The sequence below is a fragment of the Berghia stephanieae genome, chromosome 13 (assembly GCF_034508935.2).
Source record: "Berghia stephanieae isolate SIO BIC M18660-M18661 chromosome 13, UCSD_Bste_1.3, whole genome shotgun sequence".
NCBI classification, from domain to species: domain Eukaryota; kingdom Metazoa; phylum Mollusca; class Gastropoda; order Nudibranchia; family Aeolidiidae; genus Berghia; species Berghia stephanieae.
The window spans coordinates 4,159,990-4,184,837 of record NC_088372.1 but is presented as its reverse complement, the minus strand read 5'-3'; the positions used below and the strand labels follow the sequence as shown (position 1 = coordinate 4,184,837).

Sequence of the window (24,848 nt, the reverse complement as noted above, 5' to 3'; positions counted from 1 at the left end):
TGGAAAGGTAATATAGATAGTTCGAAGATGACGTCACTCAGGTCTTTGTTATTGTTTTTTTGCCATCCGCGTTTATAAGTAATGCTCACTGAACTGTATTAACCTGACTATAAACGTTCGTGGATACACACAGTTTTGTGTGTTGGTCCGTTATACTTCCGGATGGCAATGTTGTGAGCTTCTTAGCCAAGCGCATAATATCTATAAAACTGTTATTGTAAACCATCCCAGACCCTTCGTTTTTTATATACCGTAAAGAAGAGAAATCCCGAAGTATGGTACTGTAATCAATGAAAAAACATCGACTTAATGTCACTATCAATAGGCTTCAACAATCGTGACGTCACTTCCCTCGTAATGACGCATAGTAACTTAGTAACTGGTTCCAAACTATCGGAACAATGGCGGACGCCCTCATGAAATATTTCTCTGATGAGCATAAAAGCGTATTCAGAGGAAAAAAAAACCCATTATAAATCTGATCATGTTTTGACTTTTATACATTCTGATCACAAGACATATGAAAACGTTCTAGCCAGCATGAAGAATAAAAATTACCGATTTTCTTTGTTTAGAACCAAGCTGCTGGTTGCTGGGCGGACGTGACATCAGACTATTGAATCCTATTCTAATCTTCGAGCCAATTTTCAATACAATCCATCAGAAGGTTGTGAAGATATTCACGTCTACGCATGCGTACGGGTTGTGGAACGGGCTGTAGCTCTAGATATCGTATTTCACTGCTGGTAACTGATCCGTGATGAATCATAATGGAAGCGATCTCTATTCAGGTTTTCGTCCAACCAAGTCATCAGTCACATGGTGACTGTCCAACAATGGGCACGATCTATATTACATTTCCATGTACTCGAGATCATTGGTCATATTGCAAAATGTGCTCAAAGTGATCAACATAGTGAAAAGTGATCACAGCTTTCGAAATATTTAACATCACGATTGGTCATTTTGTTCAACTTGACACATGGGTGTGTTTACAATTTTCATAAACAAAGCAGTGTGTTTACATTTGTTAAGAAATATCCAGTCGTTGGACATTAACAAATCATGTGATTGATGACTGGGTTGGAGGAAAACCCGAATATAGATCGCTCCCATTTGTTCTGGCTTCTAATTTACATTGTATGTGTATTGGATTAAATAGTCTGATGTCACGTCGCCCGGCAATAGCGGCCATCGTGGTTCTAAACACAGAAAATCGGTTCTTTTTATTCTTCATGCTGGCTAGAACTTTTCATATGTCTTGTGATTAGAATGTGTAAAAGTCAAAACATGATCAGATTTATAATGTGTTTTTTTTTTCATCTGGATACGTTTTTATGCTCGTTGGAGAAATAATTCATAAGGGCGTCCGCCATTGTTCCGATAGTTTAGAGCCAGTTACTAAGTTACCATGCGTCATTACGAGGGAAGTGACGTTACGACTGTTGAAGCACATTTGTTCTGACTTCAAAACTTTCATTGTTTGTGAATTCAATCGTAGACTTCGCTAACTAAGAGATAGAATGAAGGTGACTCAGAGAAATAATTCATAAGGGCGTCCGCCATTGTTCCGATAGTTTAGAGCCAGTTACTAAGTTACCATGCGTCATTACGAGGGAAGTGACGTTACGACTGTTGAAGCACATTTGTTCTGACTTCAAAACTTTCATTGTTTGTGAATTCAATCGTAGACTTCGCTAACTAAGAGATAGAATGAAGGTGACTCAGAGGAATAATTCATAAGGGCGTCCGCCATTGTTCCGATAGTTTAGAGCCAGTTACTAAGTTACCATGCGTCATTACGAGGGAAGTGACGTTACGACTGTTGAAGCACATTTGTTCTGACTTCAAAACTTTCATTGTTTGTGAATTCAATCGTAGACTTCGCTAACTAAGAGATAGAATGAAGGTGACTCAGAGAAATAATTCATAAGGGCGTCCGCCATTGTTCCGATAGTTTAGAGCCAGTTACTAAGTTACCATGCGTCATTACGAGGGAAGTGACGTTACGACTGTTGAAGCACATTTGTTCTGACTTCAAAACTTTCATTGTTTGTGAATTCAATCGTAGACTTCGCTAACTAAGAGATAGAATGAAGGTGACTCAGAGAAATAATTCATAAGGGCGTCCGCCATTGTTCCGATAGTTTAGAGCCAGTTACTAAGTTACCATGCGTTATTACGAGGGAAGTGACGTTACGACTGTTGAAGCACATTTGTTCTGACTTCAAAACTTTCATTGTTTGTGAATTCAATCGTAGACTTCGCTAACTAAGAGATAGAATGAAGGTGACTCAGAGAAATAATTCATAAGGGCGTCCGCCATTGTTCCGATAGTTTAGAGCCAGTTACTAAGTTACCATGCGTCATTACGAGGGAAGTGACGTTACGACTGTTGAAGCACATTTGTTCTGACTTCAAAACTTTCATTGTTTGTGAATTCAATCGTAGGCTTCGCTAACTAAGAGATAGAATGAAGGTGACTCAGAGAAATAATTCATAAGGGCGTCCGCCATTGTTCCGATAGTTTAGAGCCAGTTACTAAGTTATCATGCGTCATTACGAGGGAAGTGACGTTACGACTGTTGAAGCACATTTGTTCTGACTTCAAAACTTTCATTGTTTGTGAATTCAATCGTAGACTTCGCTAACTAAGAGATAGAATGAAGATGACTCAGAGAAATAATTCATAAGGGCGTCCGCCATTGTTCCGATAGTTTAGAGCCAGTTACTAAGTTACCATGCGTCATTACGAGGGAAGTGACGTTACGACTGTTGAAGCACATTTGTTCTGACTTCAAAACTTTCATTGTTTGTGAATTCAATCGTAGACTTCGCTAACTAAGAGATAGAATGAAGGTGACTCAGAGAAATAATTCATAAGGGCGTCCGCCATTGTTCCGATAGTTTAGAGCCAGTTACTAAGTTACCATGCGTCATTACGAGGGAAGTGACGTTACGACTGTTGAAGCACATTTGTTCTGACTTCAAAACTTTCATTGTTTGTGAATTCAATCGTAGACTTCGCTAACTAAGAGATAGAATGAAGGTGACTCAGAGAAATAATTCATAAGGGCGTCCGCCATTGTTCCGATAGTTTAGAGCCAGTTACTAAGTTACCATGCGTCATTACGAGGGAAGTGACGTTACGACTGTTGAAGCACATTTGTTCTGACTTCAAAACTTTCATTGTTTGTGAATTCAATCGTAGACTTCGCTAACTAAGAGATAGAATGAAGGTGACTCAGAGAAATAATTCATAAGGGCGTCCGCCATTGTTCCGATAGTTTAGAGCCAGTTACTAAGTTACCATGCGTCATTACGAGGGAAGTGACGTTACGACTGTTGAAGCACATTTGTTCTGACTTCAAAACTTTCATTGTTTGTGACTCAGTCGGGATTTGTTATTGTTTTTTGCCATCCGCGTTTATGAGTAATTCTCACTAAACTGTATTAACCAGACTATAGATAGTATGCGCTTGGCTAAGAAACTCAAACATTGCCATCCGGAAGTATAACGGACCAACACACAAAACTGTGTGTATCCATGAACGTTTATAGCCGGGTTATTACAGTTCAGTGAGCATTACTCATAAACGTGGATGGCAAAAAACAATAACAAAGACCTGAGTGACGCCATCTTCGAACTATCTTTTGCCTATAGATAGTATGCGTTTAGCTAAGAAGCTCATAACATTGCCATCCGGAAATGTAACGGACCAACACACAAAACTGTCATGAACGTTTATAGTCTGGTTAATACAGTTTAGTGAGAATCACTCATAAACGTGGATATCAAAGAAACAAGAACAAAAAAAACCTGAGTAATGTCATCATCGTTCTATCTATAGATAGTATGCGCTTGACAAAGAAGTTCATAAACATTGCCATCCGGAAGTATAATGGACTAACACACAAAACTAATTTTAGCCAGCATGAAAAATAAAAAGTAATGATCTTCTTTGTTTAGAACCAAGATGGCCGCCGTTGCCGGGCGACGTGACATCAGACTACTGAATCCAATTAACCGCCTTTCTCTTCTCTTATTTTAGTCAGGACGACCAACCCGAATCCCATCACAATGAATGAGGGCGTCTCGAAAACAAACAGTCCAAAATCAATAGCAATAAATTAATGGTCAATAAACGGGCTTGTTGTCGAATTTCCCCCCCCCCCCCCCCCCTCCACCTTCCCCGCCTTCCACCACCCCTCTCCCCGCCTTCCACCGCCCCCACCCCCCTCCCCCTATTCTGTCGTACTCTGAAAAAAAAACAAAAAACCCAACAATTTTTTTTAAATTTTGGCCAGAAAATTCGTCCTTCAAATATGTGACCCTTCGCCTCAAAACGGTATTAAGTCGGGTTGGTAAAGATGTTGAAAATTGAATCTATAGCCAGAAATATCAGACTTGTGTTGAGTTTGTATGTTTTATTGAGGAGAATGGATACCATATTTTAGGGTGCTAATGCCAACAATTTATATTTTTGACCAATTTTAACATTAAATTCGGCTTTTAAGCATCTGGTTCGTTCCGACATAATACCGTTTTGAGACGATGGGTCACATATATGGATCGATTCGAATGACACCCCTCATTTTGCTAAACACCCCCAAAACACCTGGGACTTTTAATTCCGAATTTTAGCGGGTGCTTGGATGGGAGCATCACCCTTGAATCGTATACCTATGATGTTCGCATGGGTGTACGATCCGATAGTGATGTCGTTGGATGGGAGCATCACCCTTGAATCATATACCTATGATGTTCGCATGGGTGTACGATCCGATAGTGATGTCGTTTCTTCTTCTCTTTACTAGCCTATCCTGCTTCTTTGGTTTGTGATTGTATTTTTGACAGGGGATATTTTTTTTTCTGTAAATCTTCTGCCTGTTTGTTCTTGGTTATCTATAATTTAGCTTATGATATCTTTAGGTTATGCTTTTGATTTACATTTGTACTATTTTTGTTAGATTGTTTTTTTTTTGTTTCAACGGACTCTCATATAACCTCAATTGTGTTGGAAGAGACCTAAAGCAACAAAAAAAAAAAAAAAAAAAAAAAAATTCCGAATTTTTGTGAGAGTTTTACAAGATGTGTGTCGTTTTTCAAAAATTTTCGATATTGAAAGGACTTTTCTGGCTATATTTTTAAAATGTATTTTTTTTTTGGGGGGGGGGGGGGGATGGGGGAGTACCGTGGTATTCGCTTTGATTTGCCTGCAGGAAATAAATCAATCAATTTTCTAGGGTATTCAATCGTTGCCTTCGTAAAGTTATGGCCTGACACTGACCAAAAAATGACGTCAAAATGCCAGTCTTTTGCCACGAAAGAAAACAAATCGTGAGTTGTATTCAATAGTTCAACCAATGAAATAACTTGTTTCCATGAGCTCTACTAACGACAACTCACTAGGCGGTGCAAAAACCGAAAAATGACGTCAAAATGCCAGTCTTTTGCCACAAAAGAAAACAAATCGTGAGTTGTATTCAGTAGTTCAACCATAGAGACAGAGACTCCGCTGTTAACGACCAGCCAGGTACTCATTTTACACCTGAGTACGGTGAGAGAATGTGAGTAAAGAGCTTTTTCCAATCAAGGACTCAATCAACTATGCGCCGAGCGAGGCCCGAACCCATGACCTTCCAATCCGAAAGCGAGCGTCATACGACGAGACCACATAGCCGCACAATGGATGAACTAGGCACAGAAATCACTTCTAACGGTCATAATGAGATGAAAATGGCTATTTTTATTTCACTCTTTCGTGATATTTTTTTTCTCCTTCAACCCCATTTATACGTTCTTTCCAAGCCACTTCGTGTCAGATACACTAGCTAGTAGGAAGTGACGTCTCTGGTTTAACGTGTCACGCATATTTCTTTTTTCATGTATTATTTTTTTTTTTTGCTAGAACAAAACAAATTTCGGATTTATTTGAAATGTTAAATTACGGTCTAGCCGCATATATATATATATATATAATATATATATATATATATATATATATATATATATATATATATATATATATATATACATATATATATATATATATATATATATATATATATATATATAAATGTATATATAGCTAGATAGATAGTTCGAAGATGACGTCACTCAGGTCTTTGTTATTGTTTTTTTGCCATCCGCATTTATGAGTAATGCTCACTGAACTGTATTAACCTGACTATAAACGTTCATGGATACACACAGTTTTGTGTGTCGGTCCGTTATACTTCCGGATGGCAAAGTTGTGAGCTTCTTAGCCAAGTGCATACTATATATATATATATATATATATATATATATATATATATATAATAGTCAAAAAGGCATCCGTGGCAGGCATAGTAATATGTGATCATAATGTATAAAAGTCAAAAGATGATAAGATTTGTGCTTTTCTCCTCTGGATAAACTTTTTTTTTACTAGTTTACGAAGTATTTCATAAGGGCGTCCGCTATACTCTTCAACAGTCGTAACGTCACTTCCTTCCTAATGACGCATGGTAACTTAGTAACACTGGCTCTAAACTATCGGAACAATAGCGGACGCCTGTATGAAATACGAGCCGGCGAGCATAAAAGCGTATCCAGACAGAGGAAAACAAAACACATACAATTTGATCATGTTTTGACTTTTACACATTCTGATCACAAGGCATATAAAAAGTTCTCGAGCATGAAAAGTAAAAAGTAATGATTTTCTTTGTTTAGAACCAAGATGGCCGCCGTTGCCGGGCGGCGTGACATCAGACTATTGAATCGTATTGTTCCGATAGTATAGGGCCAGTTATTAAGTCACTATGCGTCATTACCAAGAAAGTGACGTCAGTCACAACTGTTGAAGCCTCTGGGATTGATCTATATTCATGTTTTCGTCCAATCCAGTCATCAATCACATGATTTGTTGCTGTCCAACGATTGGATGCTTCATAAAAAATGTAAACACGCTGTTTTGTTTATGAAAATTGTACACATACTCGTGTTTCATTTTGAACCAAATGAACAATCGTGATTGTTGATATTTCAAAAGCTGTGAACACTTTTCACTATGTGGGTCATTTTGAGCACACTTTGCAATGTGACCAATGACCTCGAGCACATGGAAAGATAATAAAGATCGTGCCCGTTGTTACCGTCTTTGTAAACATTGCTTCTTTAGACTTGACTATAGATAGTATGCGCTTGCCTAAGAAGTTCACAACATTGCCATCCGGAAGTATAACTGGCCAACACACAAAACTGTGTGTATCCATGATCGCTTATAGTCCGGTTAATACAGTTTAGTGAGAAGTAATCATAAACGCGGATGGCAAAATACAATAACAAAGGCTTGAGTGACGTCATCTTCGTTCTATCTATAGATAGTATGCGCTTGACTAAGAAGCTCACAACATTGCCATCCGGAAGTATAACGGACCAATACACAAAACTGTGTGTATCCATGAACGTTTATAGTCGGGTAAATACAGTTCAGTGAGCATTACGTATAAACGCGGATGGCAAAAAAGAATAACAAAGACCTGTGTGACGTCATCTTCGAACTATCTATCTAGCTATATATATATATATATATATATATATATATATTTATCATGTCCATTGTTACCGTCTTTGTAAACATTGCTTCTTTAGAATTGACTATAGATAGTATGCAGATGACGTCACTCAGGCCTTTGTTATTGTTTTTGCCATCCGCGTTTGTGAGCAGTTCTCACTAAACTGTATTAACCAGACTATAAAAGTTCATGGTTACACAGAGTTTGTGTGTTGGTCCGTTATACTTCCGGATGGCAATGTTGTGAACTCCTTGGCCAAGCGCATTCTATCTATATCGGGAATCACAGAGAACAAAGGACGTGCAGGGAAGACCGTGTGAAGTGTGGTGATATTTACATTGTCTCGCTGCTGTGGTGTGAAATAGATTGGAAAGAGAGATTGGGAATCATGGAGAAGCTTCGAGAAAGAGTCGTAGAAATGGGATGGAATTTAGCATATTTGTTTTCTGTAATAAAACATTTCTGTAACATCTATAGATAGTATGCAGATGACGTCACTCAGGCTTTTGTTATTGTTTTTGCCATCCGCGTTTGTGATTTGTTCTCACTAAACTGTATTATCCAGACTATAAAAGTTCATGGTTACACAGAGTTTGTGTGTTGGTCCGTTATACTTCCGGATGGCAATGTTGAGAACTCCTTGGCCAAGCGCATTCTATCTATAAGTGGCAATACGCTTCAAGAGTCGTAACGTCACTTTCCTCGTAATAACGCATGGTAACTTAGTAACTGGCTATACACTATCGGAACAATGGCGGACGCCCTTATGAAATATTTCTCGGACGAGCATAAACTTGTATCGAGAGGAAAAAAATATTATAAATCTGATCATGTTTTGACTTTTACACACTCTGATCACAAGACACATGAAAAGTTCTAGCCAGCATTAAGAATAAAAAATACCGATTTTCTTTGATTAGAAACACGATGGACGCAGTTGCTGGGTGACGTGACATCAGACTATTGAATCCAACTTTTAATGATTAAAAATATATCTTCGATTGAACAACATTGACGTCACTCAGCTTTTTGTTAGTGTTTTTAGCCAGCCATTTTTGTGAGAAGTTCTCACTAAATTCTATCAATCAGACTATACACGTTTAACGTTACATATAGTTTTTGTGTATTGGAACCTTATAGATAGAACGAAGTTGACAACTTTCAGGTCTTTGTTATTGTATTTTTTCCCTATCCGCGTTTATGAGTAATTCTCACTGAACTGTATTAACAAGTCTAAAAACGTTTAAGGTTACACATAGTTTTATGTGTTGGTCCGTGATACCAACATATAGTAATAATGATAATTAATAATAATAATAATAATAATAATAATAATAATAATAATAATAATAATAATAATAATAATAATAATAATAATAATAATAATGGATGGCAAGGTTGTGAGCTTCTTAACCAAGCGCATACTATCGATGGATATCTCAAAATGGGAAAAAATGGCAGTTGGGGAGTTTTGGAAAATCTCTCTTCAAACAGAAGAAGTCGGGAAGGGAGTGGCTCTCAGTAGACTAGAATTTGAAGCGACCTTTTTTGGGGGGTCGTGGATAGCTCATACGGTAGAGTCACGATCTCCCCGGCCAGGCGGAGTTGTCGTACCAGTAAGGTCGCGGGTTTGAACGTGGCCTTTGTAAAGTTATGGCCTGATGCTGACAAAAAAAAAAAATGCCGTCAAAATGCCAGTCTTTTGCCACAAAAGAAAACAAATCGTGAGTTGTATTCAATAGTTCAACCAATGAAATAACTTGTTTCCTTGAGCTCTACTAACGACAACTCACTAGACGCTACACAAATCTAAAAAATGACGTCAAACTGCCAGTCCTAGAGAGTTCTCGTGTCAGGCTATATATGTAACCCAACGTTCAAAACGATATTATGTCGAGATGAACCAGATGCTAAAAAGTCAAATTAAAGCTGAACTGGTCAAAAATATGAATTACTGGTGTTTAGCAATGTGAAATAATTCTTGCCACAAATTTAATTTTCAGCATCTCAATTATCCGTTTTGAGGCGAGCGGTCACATATGTTAACGATGGCTACGGTTCGAGACCGCATCGCCGCCGCGAAGTTTTTTGATTCTCTATTGTCTTCTGGCACTTTCCTACTCACTTCATTTCTTGTTATTATCACTATTCAAACAATCATTCAACTTTGACTCTATGCTTTTTGTGGGCGCCGTAATGAGTCACGGCAAGGAGCCTGGTTCGAATCCTCTTGAACCATCATGTTGTCGCCATTGTTCTCGTTCAGCTGTTTGTCTTCCCATCCTACGCATCTTCAATGGCAATGATTTCAATGTAGTATTTACTCTCCTTCCTATAATGATGATGATGATGATGATGATGATGGTGATGATGGTGATGATGATGATGATGATGATAATATAATAATATAATAATAATAATAATAATAATAATAATATAATAATAATAATAATAATAATAATAATAATAATAATAATAATAATAATGATGATGATGATGATGATGATGATGAAGATAATATAATAATAATAATAATAATAATAATAATAATAATAATAATAATAATAATAATAATAAATAATAATAATGATAATAATAATAATGATAATAATAATAATAATGATGATGATGATGATGATGATGATGATGATGATGATGATGATGATGATGGTGACTATGATGATGATGATGATGATGAAGATGATGATGATGATGATGATGATGATGATGATGATGATGATGATGATGATGATAATTATTATCACTATTTATTATTATTATTATTATTATATTATATTATTATTATTATTATTATTATTATTATTATTTTATTATTATTATTTTATTATTATTATTATTTTATTATTATTATTATTATTATTATTATTATTATTATTATTATTATTATTATTATTATTATTATTATTATTATTATTATTATTATTATTTTATTATTATTATTATTATTATTATTATTATTATTATTATTATTATTATTATTATTATTATTTATTATTATTATATTATTATTATTATTATTATTATTATTATTATTATTATTATTATTATTAAGTAGTAGTAGTAGTAGTAGTAGTAGTAGTAGTAGTAGTAGTAGTAGTAGTAGTATCTGATATAGCGTCAGTATCCACAAATTGTGCTCAGAGGTGCTTTACCATAGTTTTATTTGTATCACACAAGTTCATTCATTCGACTTCAAAATGACTACAACATTCACACGCGCACACACACACACACACACACACACACACACACACACACACACACACACATATCTTGTTCGAAGTTCACATAGAATCACGAAAAGCAGAATGAAAAAGATTGGTTTTTAGATGCCGTTTGAAGACTGATAGACTTTCACATTGTCGGGTTTTAAGTGGTCAAGAATTCCATACGATTGGTGCCGAAAATGCAAAACCACGCTCCAAAGTATTATTCACCGAGCTATGCAAATTCATTATTTCTACAATATAGATAGTATGCGCTTGGCTAAGAAGCTCAAAACATTGCCATCCGGAAGTATAACGGACCAACACACAAAATTATATGTAACCTTGAACGCTTTTAATCTGGTTAATACAGTTTAGTGATGGCAAAAAAAAAAAAAAAAAAAAAAAAAAAAAAAAAAAAAAAAAAAAAAAAAAACAACAACAAAGGCCTGAGTGACGTCATCTTCGTTCTATCTATAGATAGATCGAAGTTGACGTCACTCCGGCCTTAGTAATTGATTTTTGCCATCCGCGTTTATGAATAATTCTCACTAAACTGTATTATCCAGACTATAAACGTTTAAGGTTACACATAGTTTTGTGTGTTGGTCCGCTATCCTTCCGGGTGGCAATGTTGTGAGTTTCTTAGCCAAGCGCATACTATCTATATGTTACATTAAACGTTTATAGATAGTATGCGCTTGGCTAAGAAGCTCATAACATTGCCATCCGGAAGTATAACGGACCAACACACAAAACTGTGTGTAACCTTGAACTTTTATAGTCGGGGTAATACAGTTTAGTGAGAATCACTCACAAACGCGGATGGCAAAATACAATAACAAAGGCTTGAGTGACGTCATCTTCATTCTATCTATAGTCTGTCTGGTGAATACATTTTGGTGAGAATTACTCATCAACGCGGATGGTAAAAAACAATCACAAAGACCCGAGTGACGTAAACTTCATTATATCTATAGATAGTATGCGCTTGGCAAAGAAGCTCATAACATTGCCATCCGGAAGTATAACGGACCAACACACAAAATTATGTGTAACATTAAACGTTTATAGTCTGGTTAATACAGTTTAGTTAGAATTACTCACCAACGTGGATGGAAAAAAAAAACAATAACAAAGACCCAAGTGACGTCAACTTCATTCTATCAATAGATAGTTCGAAGTTGACGTCACTCGGGTCTTTGTTAATGTTTTTTGCCATCCGCGTTTATGAGTAATGCTCAATGATCTGTATTAACCCGACTATAAACGTTCATGGATACACACAGTTTTGTGTATTCGTCCGTTATACTTCCGGATGGCAATGTTATGAGCTTCTTAGCCAAGCGCATACTATCTATAGATAGAATGCGCTTGGCCAAGGAGTTCACAACATTGCCATCCGGAAGTATAATGGACCAACACACAAACTCTGTGTAACCATGAACTTTTATAGTCTGGTTAATACAGTTTAGTGAGAACAACTCACAAACGCGGATGGCAAAAACAATAACAAAGGCCTGAGTGACGTCATCTGCATACTATCTATAGTCTGTCTGGTGAATACAGTTTGGTGAGAATTACTCATCAACGTTGATGGAAAAAAAAACAATAACAAAGACCTGAGTGACGTAAACTTCATTCTATCAATACTTAATGTTTTTTTTTTCTATCTCTTCTATTTATAGGCACAACCCGCCCTAACACCATCCCCACCATCCACCACCACCACCCACCCATCACGACGTCACAATGTCAACAAACGAGTCCACAGCCAACGATTCTTACGTCAAATTGTCCCCACCACAATATATGTACGTTTACGTCACATTATGCAACGTCATTATGTTCGTCGTCGGCGTCCTTGGCAACGGGATGGTTATTCATGTCATCGTGCGCATGCACGCCTTGAGATCGAGGGTCAACTATTTCCTGGTAAGTTTTTAAATCAACAATATCGGGGAGGACTTCCCAATGCTCCTCGTGCTAAGGGAATTAACCCAAATACTCCCTCAACTAATCCTAAGAAAAAATAAAACCTGATACTGTAAACTGACCCTAATAGGAAAAACAAACACCCTGGTACTTAGACTTATAACTAACCCTAATAGAAAAAAAATCATCCGACCTCGAGCTAACTCAAATAGTAAAAAAAACAAACCCTAGGACTGTTTTGCACTACCTTTCAATATTTCACAAATCAAAATGGCGGCCCAAATCAAAACAATGGTCAAATTAGGAAACTTTACACTTTCACAAATCTATCAAGATTTGTTCTAGATTTTTTTAATGGTTATATCTGATGACAAAAGATCAACGGGGAAAATACAAATTGAAAGAAAAGCTAGCACGAAGAGCTTTCTGAAGGTCTCCCAAACATCGGATTCTGGAACTCCTGGTTTTGAAATTTCAAACAAGTTCCAAGTACGGCCGGGAAACTTTGAGAACGCGCCACGGAAACTATGTGGTCTTCTGGTATGACACCATCGTTAACTTATAGGGAATGAGATTAGCGGAAGAGTAGCGTCCCTTGATTGGACGTCACCTTACAGAGAGAACGTCAAAATGGTTTTGCGCATGCGTCTCTCTCGTCCTCGCTTTCGGTGAAGTGTCTTAAGCCGCACAACCAACATGCCGTTCTCTCTCTAATAACTTTTCAGCTCGTGACTTCCCATAAAGGGACGCTACTCTTTCGCTAATCTCATTCCCTATAGATAGTATGAAGTTGGCGTCATTCAGGTCTTTGTTATTGCTTTTTGCCATTCACGTTTATGAGTAATTCTCACTAAACTGTATTAACCAGACTATAAACCTTCAAAGTTACACATAGTTTTGTGTGTTGGTCAGTTATACTTCCGGATGACAATGTTGTGAGCTTCTTAGCCAAGCGCATACTATCCATAGCCTGACACTGACCAAAAAATGACGTCAAAAGACAAGTATTTGGCCACAAAAGAAAACAAATCGTGAGTTGTATTCAATAATTCTACCAATGAAATAACTTGTTTCCTTGAGCACTACTAACGACAACTCACTAGGCGGTGCAAAATCCAAATAATGTCGTCAAAATGCCAGTCTTTTTGGGTTCTCAAATTATAGGATTTGACATAAAGAAAAGGCTTCAACAGTCATGACGTCACTTCCCTCGTAATAACACACAGTAACTTATTAGTAACTGGTTCTAAACTATCAGAACAATAGTGGTCGCCCATATGAAACACTTCTCCGACGAGTATACAAGTGTATCCAGTGGAGAAAAACGTTTATAAATCTGATCATGTTTGGACTTTTATACTTTCTGATCACATGACATTTGAAAAGTTCTAGCCAGCATGAAGAATAAAAAATACCAATGTCCCTTGTTGAGAACCAAGCTGCTGGTTGCTGGGCGGATGTGACATCAGACTATTGAATCCTATTATCATCTATTTTAAGAGAAACGGGAAAAAATGACCTTGAGCCTCTCCGTTTTTTGTTTTTTTTGTTTTGTTTTTCTTTTTATTTACATGTAAAAATGTGACCCATCGTCTCAAAACGGTATTATGTCGGAACGAACCAGATCCTCAGAAGACGAATTTAATTGTTAAAACTGGTCACAAATATAACTTGTTGGTATTCAGCAACCTAAAATATGCTATCCATTCTCCTCAATAAAACATACAAACTCAACATAAGTCTGATATTCCTGTCTATAAATTCAATTTTCAACATCTTAACCATCCCGACTTAATATCGTTTTGAGGCGAAGGGTCACAAATATGGGTCACCTCATTTTCCTTCTCTATTTTCTCGAGATAGACCCCAAAGAATAATTTCCCCTGGGGATAAATAAAGGGAATTTCAATTTATTCATTATTCACGAGCGTGCTTTATCCATTAAACGTGCTCAAAGCGATTTACATGTCAAGGGATCCATTCGTATCCATTGTTAACGTATAGATAGTATGCGCTTGGCTAAGAAGCTCATAACATTGCCATCCGGAAGTATAACGGACCAACACACAAAACTGCGTGTACCCATGAACGTTTATAGTCAGGTTAATACAGTACAGTGAGCGTTACACATAAACGCGGATGGCAAAAAACAATAACAAAGACCTGTGTGACGTCATCTTCGAACTATCTATATAGCCTGACACTAGAATCGTAGCCATCGTTAAGTTATAGCCTGACACTGAAACCCAAAAAGACTGGCATTTTGACGTCATTATTTGGTTTTTGCACCGCCTACTGAGCTGTTATTAGTGCTCATGGAAAGAAGTGATCCCATTGGTTGAACTATTGAATACAACTCTCGATTTGTTTTCTTTTGTGGCCAAAGACTGGCATTTTGACGTCATTTTTTGGTCAGTATCAGCGTGGCCTTCGTAAAGTTATGGCCTGATACTGACCAAAAAATGACGTCAAAATGCCAGTCTTTTGCCACAAAAGAAAACAAAATCGTGAGTTGTATTCAATAGTTCAACCAATGAAATGGTGTGTTACTGTTTCATTGGGGTGTTGACATAGGGGAACACAGTTCTTCAAGCTAGTGACGTCATCATTTTTTCATTCATCTCTTCATTAATTATCATTAGAGGCGTGACTATATTGGTTGATTTGATGCCTGGCACCGCATCCATCTTATAAAAATGAATTACAGCATTGAAAAAGTAATAAAACTTGAGAAATGGTATATACTGACTCTCTTATTTGTGTACTCCTTTTCTTTAATTTTGTTTCTTTCTTTTGTATTTACAAATATAACATGTTTTAAGACATTTTCTTCTAATGTTGGCACCACCTAATACTGTAAGCATGCCATGCCACTGAAGTTATCACACTGTTTTTATTTTCCAGGCAAGTCTCGCCGTTGCCGATCTATTGGTTCTGATGGTGTGTCAGCCGTCCGCCATGTTGGCTTTTTACACACGTGATCGATGGGTGTTAGGATACTTTATGTGTAAGTATGGAAACATGGGAACGTTAAATGTGACCCATCGTCTCAAAACGATATTATGTCGGAACGAAACAGATGCTTAAAAACCGAATTTAATTGTTAAACTGGTCAAAAATCTAAATTGTTGTCAATAGCATCCTAAAAATAATATGGTTGTCATTCTCCTCAATAAATTATATAAACTTAACACAAGTCTGATATTTCTGGCTATAAATTCAATGTTCAACGTCTTTACCAACCCGACTTAATACCGTTTTGAGGCGAAGGGTCACAAATGAGAAGGGACTTTTAAAATATTATGCCACATCGCTTTTTTTCATTCTTCAGAGAAAAAACTACAAGTTTTTCGTCATTTATTTATTTAGTAACTTACAACAATTCTCCCCCTTCAGTAAGACTGTCCCACTCTGCCTTAAAAACACGTTTGATATTTAAAAATTTTGTCCAGCAAGCTCTTCCTTCAAATATCTATCCATTAACTATCTCCTTACCGATAATTTTTTTATATTTTCCCAAAAAGGCAGCCTTACCCAGCAGAAAACTAATTTTAAAAACTAAACCAATCTCTCTACAAAACAACTTTATCTTTTTATTAATTAAACAAAGATGATTCTTCAAATTTTGTGATGTACAAAATAAATCTGAATAAGAAAAGGTGTCCATAAAGTCTGGACACATAGGATAGTTGAATATTTTTGGTATATAATTAAAATTAAGTTCTATTTTCACTATTTATTTTATTCAAATAATATCTTCAATATGAGCGCCATCATTTGCAATGCAAATGCCAATGCGTTTCACAAAATTTGCATGAATAACTCGATGCAATAAATCTACATTGCCATCAATAATTTTGAATAATATTTTGAAAAATATTGAACTTTACTGTGTCCAGACTTTACGGACACCCTGTTTTTCTGTCGTAACAAACGTGACGAGTTTGCTGTAGGTGGTAATAAGGATAGGATTAGAACGACCCTCGTCTTGGCAGAAACTGTCTTCGCAAGTCCCAGGTTTGGGAGGGGAGGGGGGGGGGGGTACCATGATGAGGGTAATTTTAATGGATCGATAGTTGGAGGACGGGTTTTCTGGCCAAAATATTAATACGTCATTTTTAGAATGCAGCAGTCTTAAAAGATAGACCCCCCCCCAAACCTGTGGTTAATGTATTTACTGATTATAATCTAGGGAATGTATATGACGCAAAATACTCTAACAGTGCAAAAAGCTCTTTATGATTGTTTCAAGCCAGCAACAACAAGTTGCATATAGGATGAACCAGGGACAACCAGTCTTGAGTGGCTATAGATAGTTCGAAGATGAAGTCAATCAGGTCTTTGTTATTGTTTTTTGCTATCCGCGTTTATGAGTAATGCTCACTGAACTGTATTAACCTAACTATAAACGTTCATGGATACACACAGTTTTGTGTGTGGTCCGTTATACTTCCGGATGGCAATGTTATGAGCTTCTTAGCCAAGCGCATACTATCTATAGTTATATTTATTCCATCACTGACTTTTGATTATCAGCTAACATCCACCTTACAAATTATTATTATTATTATTATTATTATTATTATTATTATTATTATTATTATTATTATTATTATTATTATTATTATTATTATTATTATTATTATTATTATTATATATTATTATTATTATTATTATTATTATTATTATTATTATTATTATTATTATTATTATTATTATTATTATTATTATTATTATTATTATTATTATTATTATTATTATTATTATATTATTATTATTATTATATTATTATTTTATTGTCATTGTTTACTCTGTTTTATTATTGATTATGGATTTGTTGATGAAAATAATATTATATTCTTGTATGATTTATAATAATATTGGCAATTGCCGAAAAATAAACTTTTGAACTTTGAACTTTGTCTTTCTTTCTCTCTTTCCCAGGCCGGACCATTCCGTTCCTAGAGCACTGGACACTCCACGCGTCCGTCTTGACCCTGCTGGTCATCGGGTTTGAACGATTTTTCACCATTTGTACCCCGCTGGCTGAAAAAGTAAGCGGAAAAGAATAAATTGGATTCAACAGTCTGATGTCACGTCCGACCAGCAACCAGCAGCTTGGTTCTAAACAAAGAAAATCGGTACTTTTTATTCTTCATGCAGGCTAAAACTTTTTCACAAGCTGGACTGGACGGCCGTGACATCAGACTATTGCATCCAATTGCAAAACGTATGTGTTCAGTCTTCCAGAAGAGAGATTTTACACTTCCAATGAGATTGGAACCAGTCTTTTTTTTTTTGGTGGGGGGGGGGCATCACACTTTAGTTCCTTATAGGGATGATCTATATTACCTTTCCAAGTGCTGGAAGGCATTGGTCATATTATTGCAAAATGTGCTCAAAGTGACCTACATAGTGAATAGTGTTTACAGTTTTCGAAATATCGAGATCACGATAAGTCATTTTGTTCAGCTTGTATTTTTTACAACTTTTATAAACAAAGCAGCGTGTTTACATTTGTTCAGGAAATATCCAATCGTTGGACAGCAACAAATCATGTGATCGATGATTCGGTTGGACGAAAACAAAAACAATAAAAAACAAAACAAAACATGAGTTTTTATATAGCGCAATATCCACTAAACTGTATTAACCCGATTATAAACGTTCATGGATACACACAGTTTTGTGTGTAGGTCCGTTATACTTCCGGATGGATGGCAATGTTATGAGCTTCTTAGCCAAGTGCATACTATCTATAGATCTCTCCCATTGTAACATGATATTATTCATTTGATTTACTGTCTCACCCCCACAGAGCACCATCTGTTCCTCCAATGCGTTCATTCTCATCGTCCCTGTGTGGATAATAGCCTCCCTCCTGGCGTTACCATTCATCTTCATCACACACCTGGAGGAATTCCCGTACTACGACGACTCCAAAGTCAAAGTAAGACTCCGCTCAATATTTATCTTCTTCTTCTTCCTCCTCTTCTTCCTCTTCTTCTTCTTCTTCTACCCCTTCTTTTTCTTCTTCTTCTTCCCCTTCTTCTTCTTCTTCTTCTTCTTCTTCTTCTTCTTCTTCTTCTTCTTCTTCGTCACAAATCTAATAATGACGCCAAAAAATTGGTCTTAGCGTAGCCAACGTTATCTTATAGCCTGACACTAGATCCATATAGGACTTATAGTTTGACGTCGTTTTTTAGGTTTGTGCAGCGTCTAGTGAGTTGTCGTTAGTAGATTTGTTTTCTTTTATGGCCAAAGACTTGTCTTTTGTCGTCATTTTTGGTCAGTGCCAGGCTATACGTTTACGATGGCTACGGTTTTAGTGGGTTTTAGTGTTAGGCTATATGTTAACAATGGTTACAGTCTTAGTGGGTTTTAGTGTCAGGCTATATGTTATTTTTTTTCGAGGCGGTGATGGGCTTTGAACCTGCGATCTTATTGGTACGACAACTCCGCCTGGCCGGTGAGAGCGTGACTCTACCGTATGAGCTATCCACGAACCCAAAAAATTCGTATCAAACTCAGGTCATTCATTAGTAGAGCTCTCTCTCTCACCGGCTACTGGAGACCGCGGGTCCAACACACAACCATCGCGAAGTTACCTGGCCAGCAGTTAAGTTTAACAGCCAATATTCTCAACACGAACATATAACATAGAAACAATTGAGAATTGAGTATGCTCCGGTATATGGGGTGAATTTTTTAATTCAGACATTTTTTTATTCTCTATTGTCTTCTGGCACTTTTCTACTCACTTCATCTCTTGTTGTTGCCAACATAAGTGCCTGCTCCACTCACTTATCTGAATTTTAAAAAAAATCAAGCTATATGTTAACGATGGTTACAGTCTTAATGGGTTTTAGTATCAGTCTATATGTTAACGATGGTTACAGTCTTTGTGGGTTTTAGTGTCAGGCTATAAGTTAACGATGGTTACAGTCTTAGTGGGTTTTAGTGTCAGGCTATAAGCTAACGATGGTTACAGTCTTATTGGGTTTTAGTGTCAGGCTATATGTTAACGATGGTTACAGTATTAGTGGGTTTTAGTGTCAGGCTGTATTATGTTAACGATGGCTACAGTCTTAGTGGGTTTTAGTGTCAGGCTATAAGTTAACGATGGCGACGGTCTTAGTGTGTTTTAGTATCAGGCTATATTATGTTAACGATGGTTACAGTCTTAGTGGGTTTTAGTGTTAGGCTATAAGTTAACGATGGCTACAGTCTTAATGGGTTTTAGTGTCAGGCTATATTATGTTAACGATGATTACAGTCTTAGTGGGTTTTAGTGTCAGGCTATATGTTAACGATGGTTACAGTCTTAATGGGTTTTAGTGTCATCTATAAGTTAACGATGGTTACAGTCTTTGTGGGTTTTAGTGTCAGGCTATATGTTAACGATTTCTACAGTCTTAATGGGTTTTAGTGTCATGCTATAAGTTAACGATGGCTACAGTCTTAGTGAGTTTTAGTGTCATGCTATATTATGTTAACGATGGCTACAGTCTGACAGGGAAGACACTAATTGGTGGCAAGTTCATAAGATTTATTGTAAGCTCTATAAATCATTTATCACAGAATCAGTAATATTTAACATGGCAGTATAGAACTATACATAAACAGAATATACGTTATGTAACATAACGTCAATGCACATTGATACAACTATGATGTATTCTTAAAATATTATATTCAATGTTGACATAATTTTGGAGTATTAAATGTAATTCAGTGTGTTATTCGTGTAAATACAATATTGGTAAAATTATTGCAAAGGACAATAACTCAATAATAATAATAATAATAATAATAATAATAATAATAATAATAATAATAATAATAATAATAATAATAATAATAATAATAATAATAATAATAATAATAATAATAATAAATACACCATAACACATGTAGACAAATAATATTAGGTTAAAACTTGCAGTCATTATCAAAGTCTAATGGCTCTGAAAGACTCCTTTTTTCTATATATAAATCCGTGTATTTTCTCCTCAGATTTGCCACACAAAAGTCGCAGGACTTCTATCCCGTATGTTCATCGTGTCCACGATAGGCCTCATGTTCCTCATCCCCCTCCTCCTCCTCATCTTTCTATACTCCTCCGTCATTTTCACCCTGCGGAGATTAAGCATCACCCATGACAGCTCGATGACGAGTTCTTGCAAGGTGGAAACACCACCGTCTACGTCCCATCGACGTCATCGAATCCATCCGACCACCGCCAAGAGTGGCCGCCATCGGCGACAGGTGTCCAGGATGATGGTGGCCATTGTTGCTCTGTTTTTTATATCTCTGATGCCTTTAAAGGTAGGTTGGAATTGTAGAATTCTTCTTCTTCTTCTTCTTCTTCTTCTTCTTCTTCTTCTTCTTCTTCTTCTTCTTCTTCTTCTTCTTCTTCTCTCTTCTCTCTTCTCTTCTCCTCTTCTTCTTCTTCTTCTTCTTCTTCTTCTTCTTCTTCTTCTTCTTCTTTCTTCTTCTTCTTCTTCTCCTCTCTCTCTCTTCCCTCCTTCTTCTTCTTCTTCTTCTTCTTACTTCTCTCTTCCTCCTCCTTCTTCTTCTTTTCTTCTTCTTCTTCTCTCTTCTTCTTCTTCTTCTTCTTCTTCTTCTTCTTCTTCTTCTTCTTCTTCTTCTTCTTCTTCTCTCTTCTTCTTCTTCTTCTTCTTCTCATCTTCTTCTTCTTCTTCTTCTTCTTCTTCTTCTTCTTCTTCTTCTTCTTCTTCTTCTTCTCTCTTTCTTCTTCTTCTTCTTCTTCTTCTTCTTCTTCTTCTTCTTCTTCTTTTTCTTCTTCCTCTTCTTTCCTCCTCCTCCTCCTCCTCCTCCTCCTCCTCCTTCTCTCTTCTTCTCTCTTCTCTCTTCTTCTTCTTCTTCTTCTTCTTCTTCTTCTTCTTCTTCTTCTTCTTCTTCTTCTTCTTCTTCTTCGTCTTCTTCTTCTTCTTCTTATTCTACTTATGCTACTGCTACAGTTTGACGTCATTATTTTGTTTTTGCACCGCTTACTGAGTTGTCGGTAGTAGAGCTCATGAAAACAAGTTATTTCATTGGTTGAACTATTGAATACAACTCATGATTTGTTTTCTTTTGTGGGAAAGGACTGGCATTTTGACGTTTTTTTTGGTCAGTATCGGGCCATAACTTTACGAAGGCCACGGTCAGGCTATATAACTTTACGATGGCTACGGTGTCATACCACAAGACCACATAGCCACACAATAATATTCTGAATGTTACGTAGCTTCTTTGTAATAAAAACTCCAGGGCTATTGATAAGATTCCAATATCATTACTTTATGGACAGGGGGGTATTTTCGTAGCCATCGTTATGTTATAGCCTGATACTGAAATCCAAAAGGACTGGCAGTTTGACGTCATTATTTGTTTTTTTTTTCACCGCCTAGTGAGTTGTCGTTGAGCTCATGGAAATTTTGATTGGGGGTGGGGGGGGGGGGGGTCATCTTTGATGTGTTTTCTATCCCTCTGTATCTCTGTCGGGTCCCATGCTGTCTTTCCGGCGATGTGGTCTAGTGGTATGATACTCGCCTTCGGATCGAAGGTACTGGGTTTGAGCCTCAGTCGGCTCGGCAGAAAGCTGAGTCCTTGGTGAAAAAAAAGGTATTTCCTCAAATGTGACCCATCATCTCAAAACAGTCTTATGTCGGAACGAACCAGATGCCTAAAAGCCGAATTTAATGTTAAAACTGGCCAAAAATATAAATTGTTGACATTCGTACCCTAAAATAATATAGGATGGTATCCATTTTCATCAATAAAACATACAAACTCAACACGAGTCTGATATTTCTGGCTATCAATTCAATTTTCAACCTCTTAACCATCCCGACTTAATTCCGTTTTGAGGCGAAAGGTCACAGATTCTCTCATCGTACTCAGATGTAAAATGAGTACCTAGCCGCATAATTATACACTCCGTGTTTGTTTGTTCGATTTTTCTTCATCAGATTCTCTCACTATTCCTCGTGTTCACATCTGGCAAGACGCTGCAAGACCTTGGGTTCGAGTCCTATCATAACTTACTCAACGTTGCCCGCCTGATGACGTATGTAAACAGTGCTGGGAATCCCATCATCTATGCGTGGATGTCCCCACGTTTTAGACGGGCCTTTCATCTATCCACGCCAAAATGCAGGTTTGTAGTTCAAGCGCTTTGATTGAGCACGTTTAGTGGATATTGCGCTATACAAAAGCTCAATAAAGGCAACAACAAAGACCTGAATAACGTCAATTTCGTCACTACGTTAGCATGATAAGGGGCAGCGTGGCTCAGCGGTACGGTTTTTGCTTCGTACCCAAAAAGTAACGAGTTCGATCACCCGCCGCTGCGCTGTGTGGCCTTGAGCAAGTCACCTCGCCCTAACTCACTTTGCGGCGCTGCACTGCGGCTGACGCTTGGGTTATTCCAGTCTTCCCTTGGAATAGACCCAAAAGACAAATTTCCCATTGGGGATGAATAAAGGGATTTCTAAAAATATTTTTATTTTAAATAGAAGGGGCATAACCAATATAAACAAATACATATAATATACTTTAAAGAGTAAAATACGGATTATCTCCCTTCACTCTCTCCTTACCAGCAATTTTCAAGATTTTCCCCAAAACTTCACAGCCAACTAACACAAACATATATTTTTTATCACTCAAACACAATAGAGGTAATGTCCATGTGACAAATTAATAATTTCTTTAGCAAAACATGCTCTTACATCACACTGTTCATTGTCTTTAAGTTTTATGATGTACAAGAGAAGAAATTTGAATAGCGAATGAGATTAGTGGAAGAGTAGCGTCCCTTGATTGGAAGTCACGAGCGGAAAAGTTATTAGAGAGAGAACGTCATGCTGGTTGTGCGGCATGAGACACTTCACCGAAAGCGAGGACGACAGAGAAGCATGCGCAAAACCATTTTGACGTTCTCTCTGTAAGGTGACGTCCAATCAAGGGACGCAACTCTTCCACCAATCTCATTCCCTATAAGAAAAATGTTGGTTGTATCGTAAGGAATGTGACGATTTTCCTGTAGTTGGTAAGGAGAGGGTTAAAATTCGTTTAAAAATATGTGGCACTGTGCATCAAAGATGTTATTTGGTCTCTATTTTTAACCAGATGCAGAGCTGCCTAGTTCGTTTCTATACGAATAAATTCCTATACAAATTTAAAGGTTGGGAGCTTTAACATTAGCGGAATATATAAATTTTTTCCCGACGTTTTAGGGTCCTCGCATCGAGACATTTAATGATATGGATTATGACATATAGTAGAAAATTTTTGAAGTTTGTCTCGATCAAGTTCAAGTGTTAATGATATTGATTATGATAATGATGATGATGATGAGGAGATGATGATGATGAGGAGGAGTAATGATGTGATGAGGATGTGAGAGATGATAGGAGGAATAGGAGGGGGAGGAGGATGATGTGGAGAAGGAGGAGGAAAAGGAGGAGGGGGAGGAGGAGGATGTTAATAATGATGATGATGATGACAACGACGACGATGATAATGATGATGACGGTAATGATGATATTGATAATGATAATGACGAGATGGTTACCACGGGAAATAGATACCCACATGTCTTATTATTATACATATAATATTCTACAATTCATATTTTGCCTTCTACAGATGCTTGAAAGATGTCCCGACCAAAAGAGGCTCCTTTGTCTTCAGACACAAAACGCCCAAGAACGAAACTCCACTGATGTGAACATTGATTCGCTCGACGTTTATTTTTTGGACACAGAGAGAGGCAACTATCGCTAATACAGAAGAAAATATGAATACGATAGTTCGAAGTTGACGTCACTTGGGTCTTTGGTTTTTTTTTTGTTTTTTTTTGACATCCACGTTTATGAGTAATTTTCACTAAACTGTATTAACCAGTAGCCATCGTTAACAATATAGCCTGACACTAGAACCCTGTGCGGCTATGTGGTCTAGTGGTATGACACTCGCTTTCGGATCGGAAGGTCCTGGGTTCGAGCCTCGCTCGGCGCATAGTTGAGTCCCTGGAAAAGGCTCTTTATTCACATTCTCTCACCGTACTCAGTGTAAAATGAGTACATGGCCGTTAACAGCGTTGTTCTT

At 36.9% G+C, this 24,848-nt stretch overlaps 1 protein-coding gene across 2 annotated transcripts in view; it reads left to right on the top strand.

Moving 5' to 3' along the window:
* The window catches only part of LOC144958766 (QRFP-like peptide receptor), a 96,458-nt gene extending 71,878 nt beyond the window's left edge, over positions 1 to 24,580 (top strand). Inside the window, exons 1-8 of one of the 2 annotated variants that reach the window (XM_078890953.1) lie at positions 899 to 986; positions 12,482 to 12,728; positions 15,633 to 15,735; positions 17,673 to 17,782; positions 18,547 to 18,678; positions 20,745 to 21,056; positions 22,706 to 22,893; positions 24,387 to 24,580. In XM_078890953.1, the coding sequence (XP_078747079.1) occupies positions 12,546 to 12,728; positions 15,633 to 15,735; positions 17,673 to 17,782; positions 18,547 to 18,678; positions 20,745 to 21,056; positions 22,706 to 22,893; positions 24,387 to 24,468 (1,110 nt within the window). In that variant the 5' untranslated portion in view covers positions 899 to 986; positions 12,482 to 12,545 and the 3' untranslated portion in view covers positions 24,469 to 24,580. Of the gene's footprint in view, positions 1 to 898; positions 987 to 12,481; positions 12,729 to 15,632; positions 15,736 to 17,672; positions 17,783 to 18,546; positions 18,679 to 20,744; positions 21,057 to 22,705; positions 22,894 to 24,386 lie in introns of those variants that run through there. The other variant, XM_078890952.1, reaches the window with a different exon arrangement.
* Positions 24,581 to 24,848: the final 268 nt, after the last annotated feature.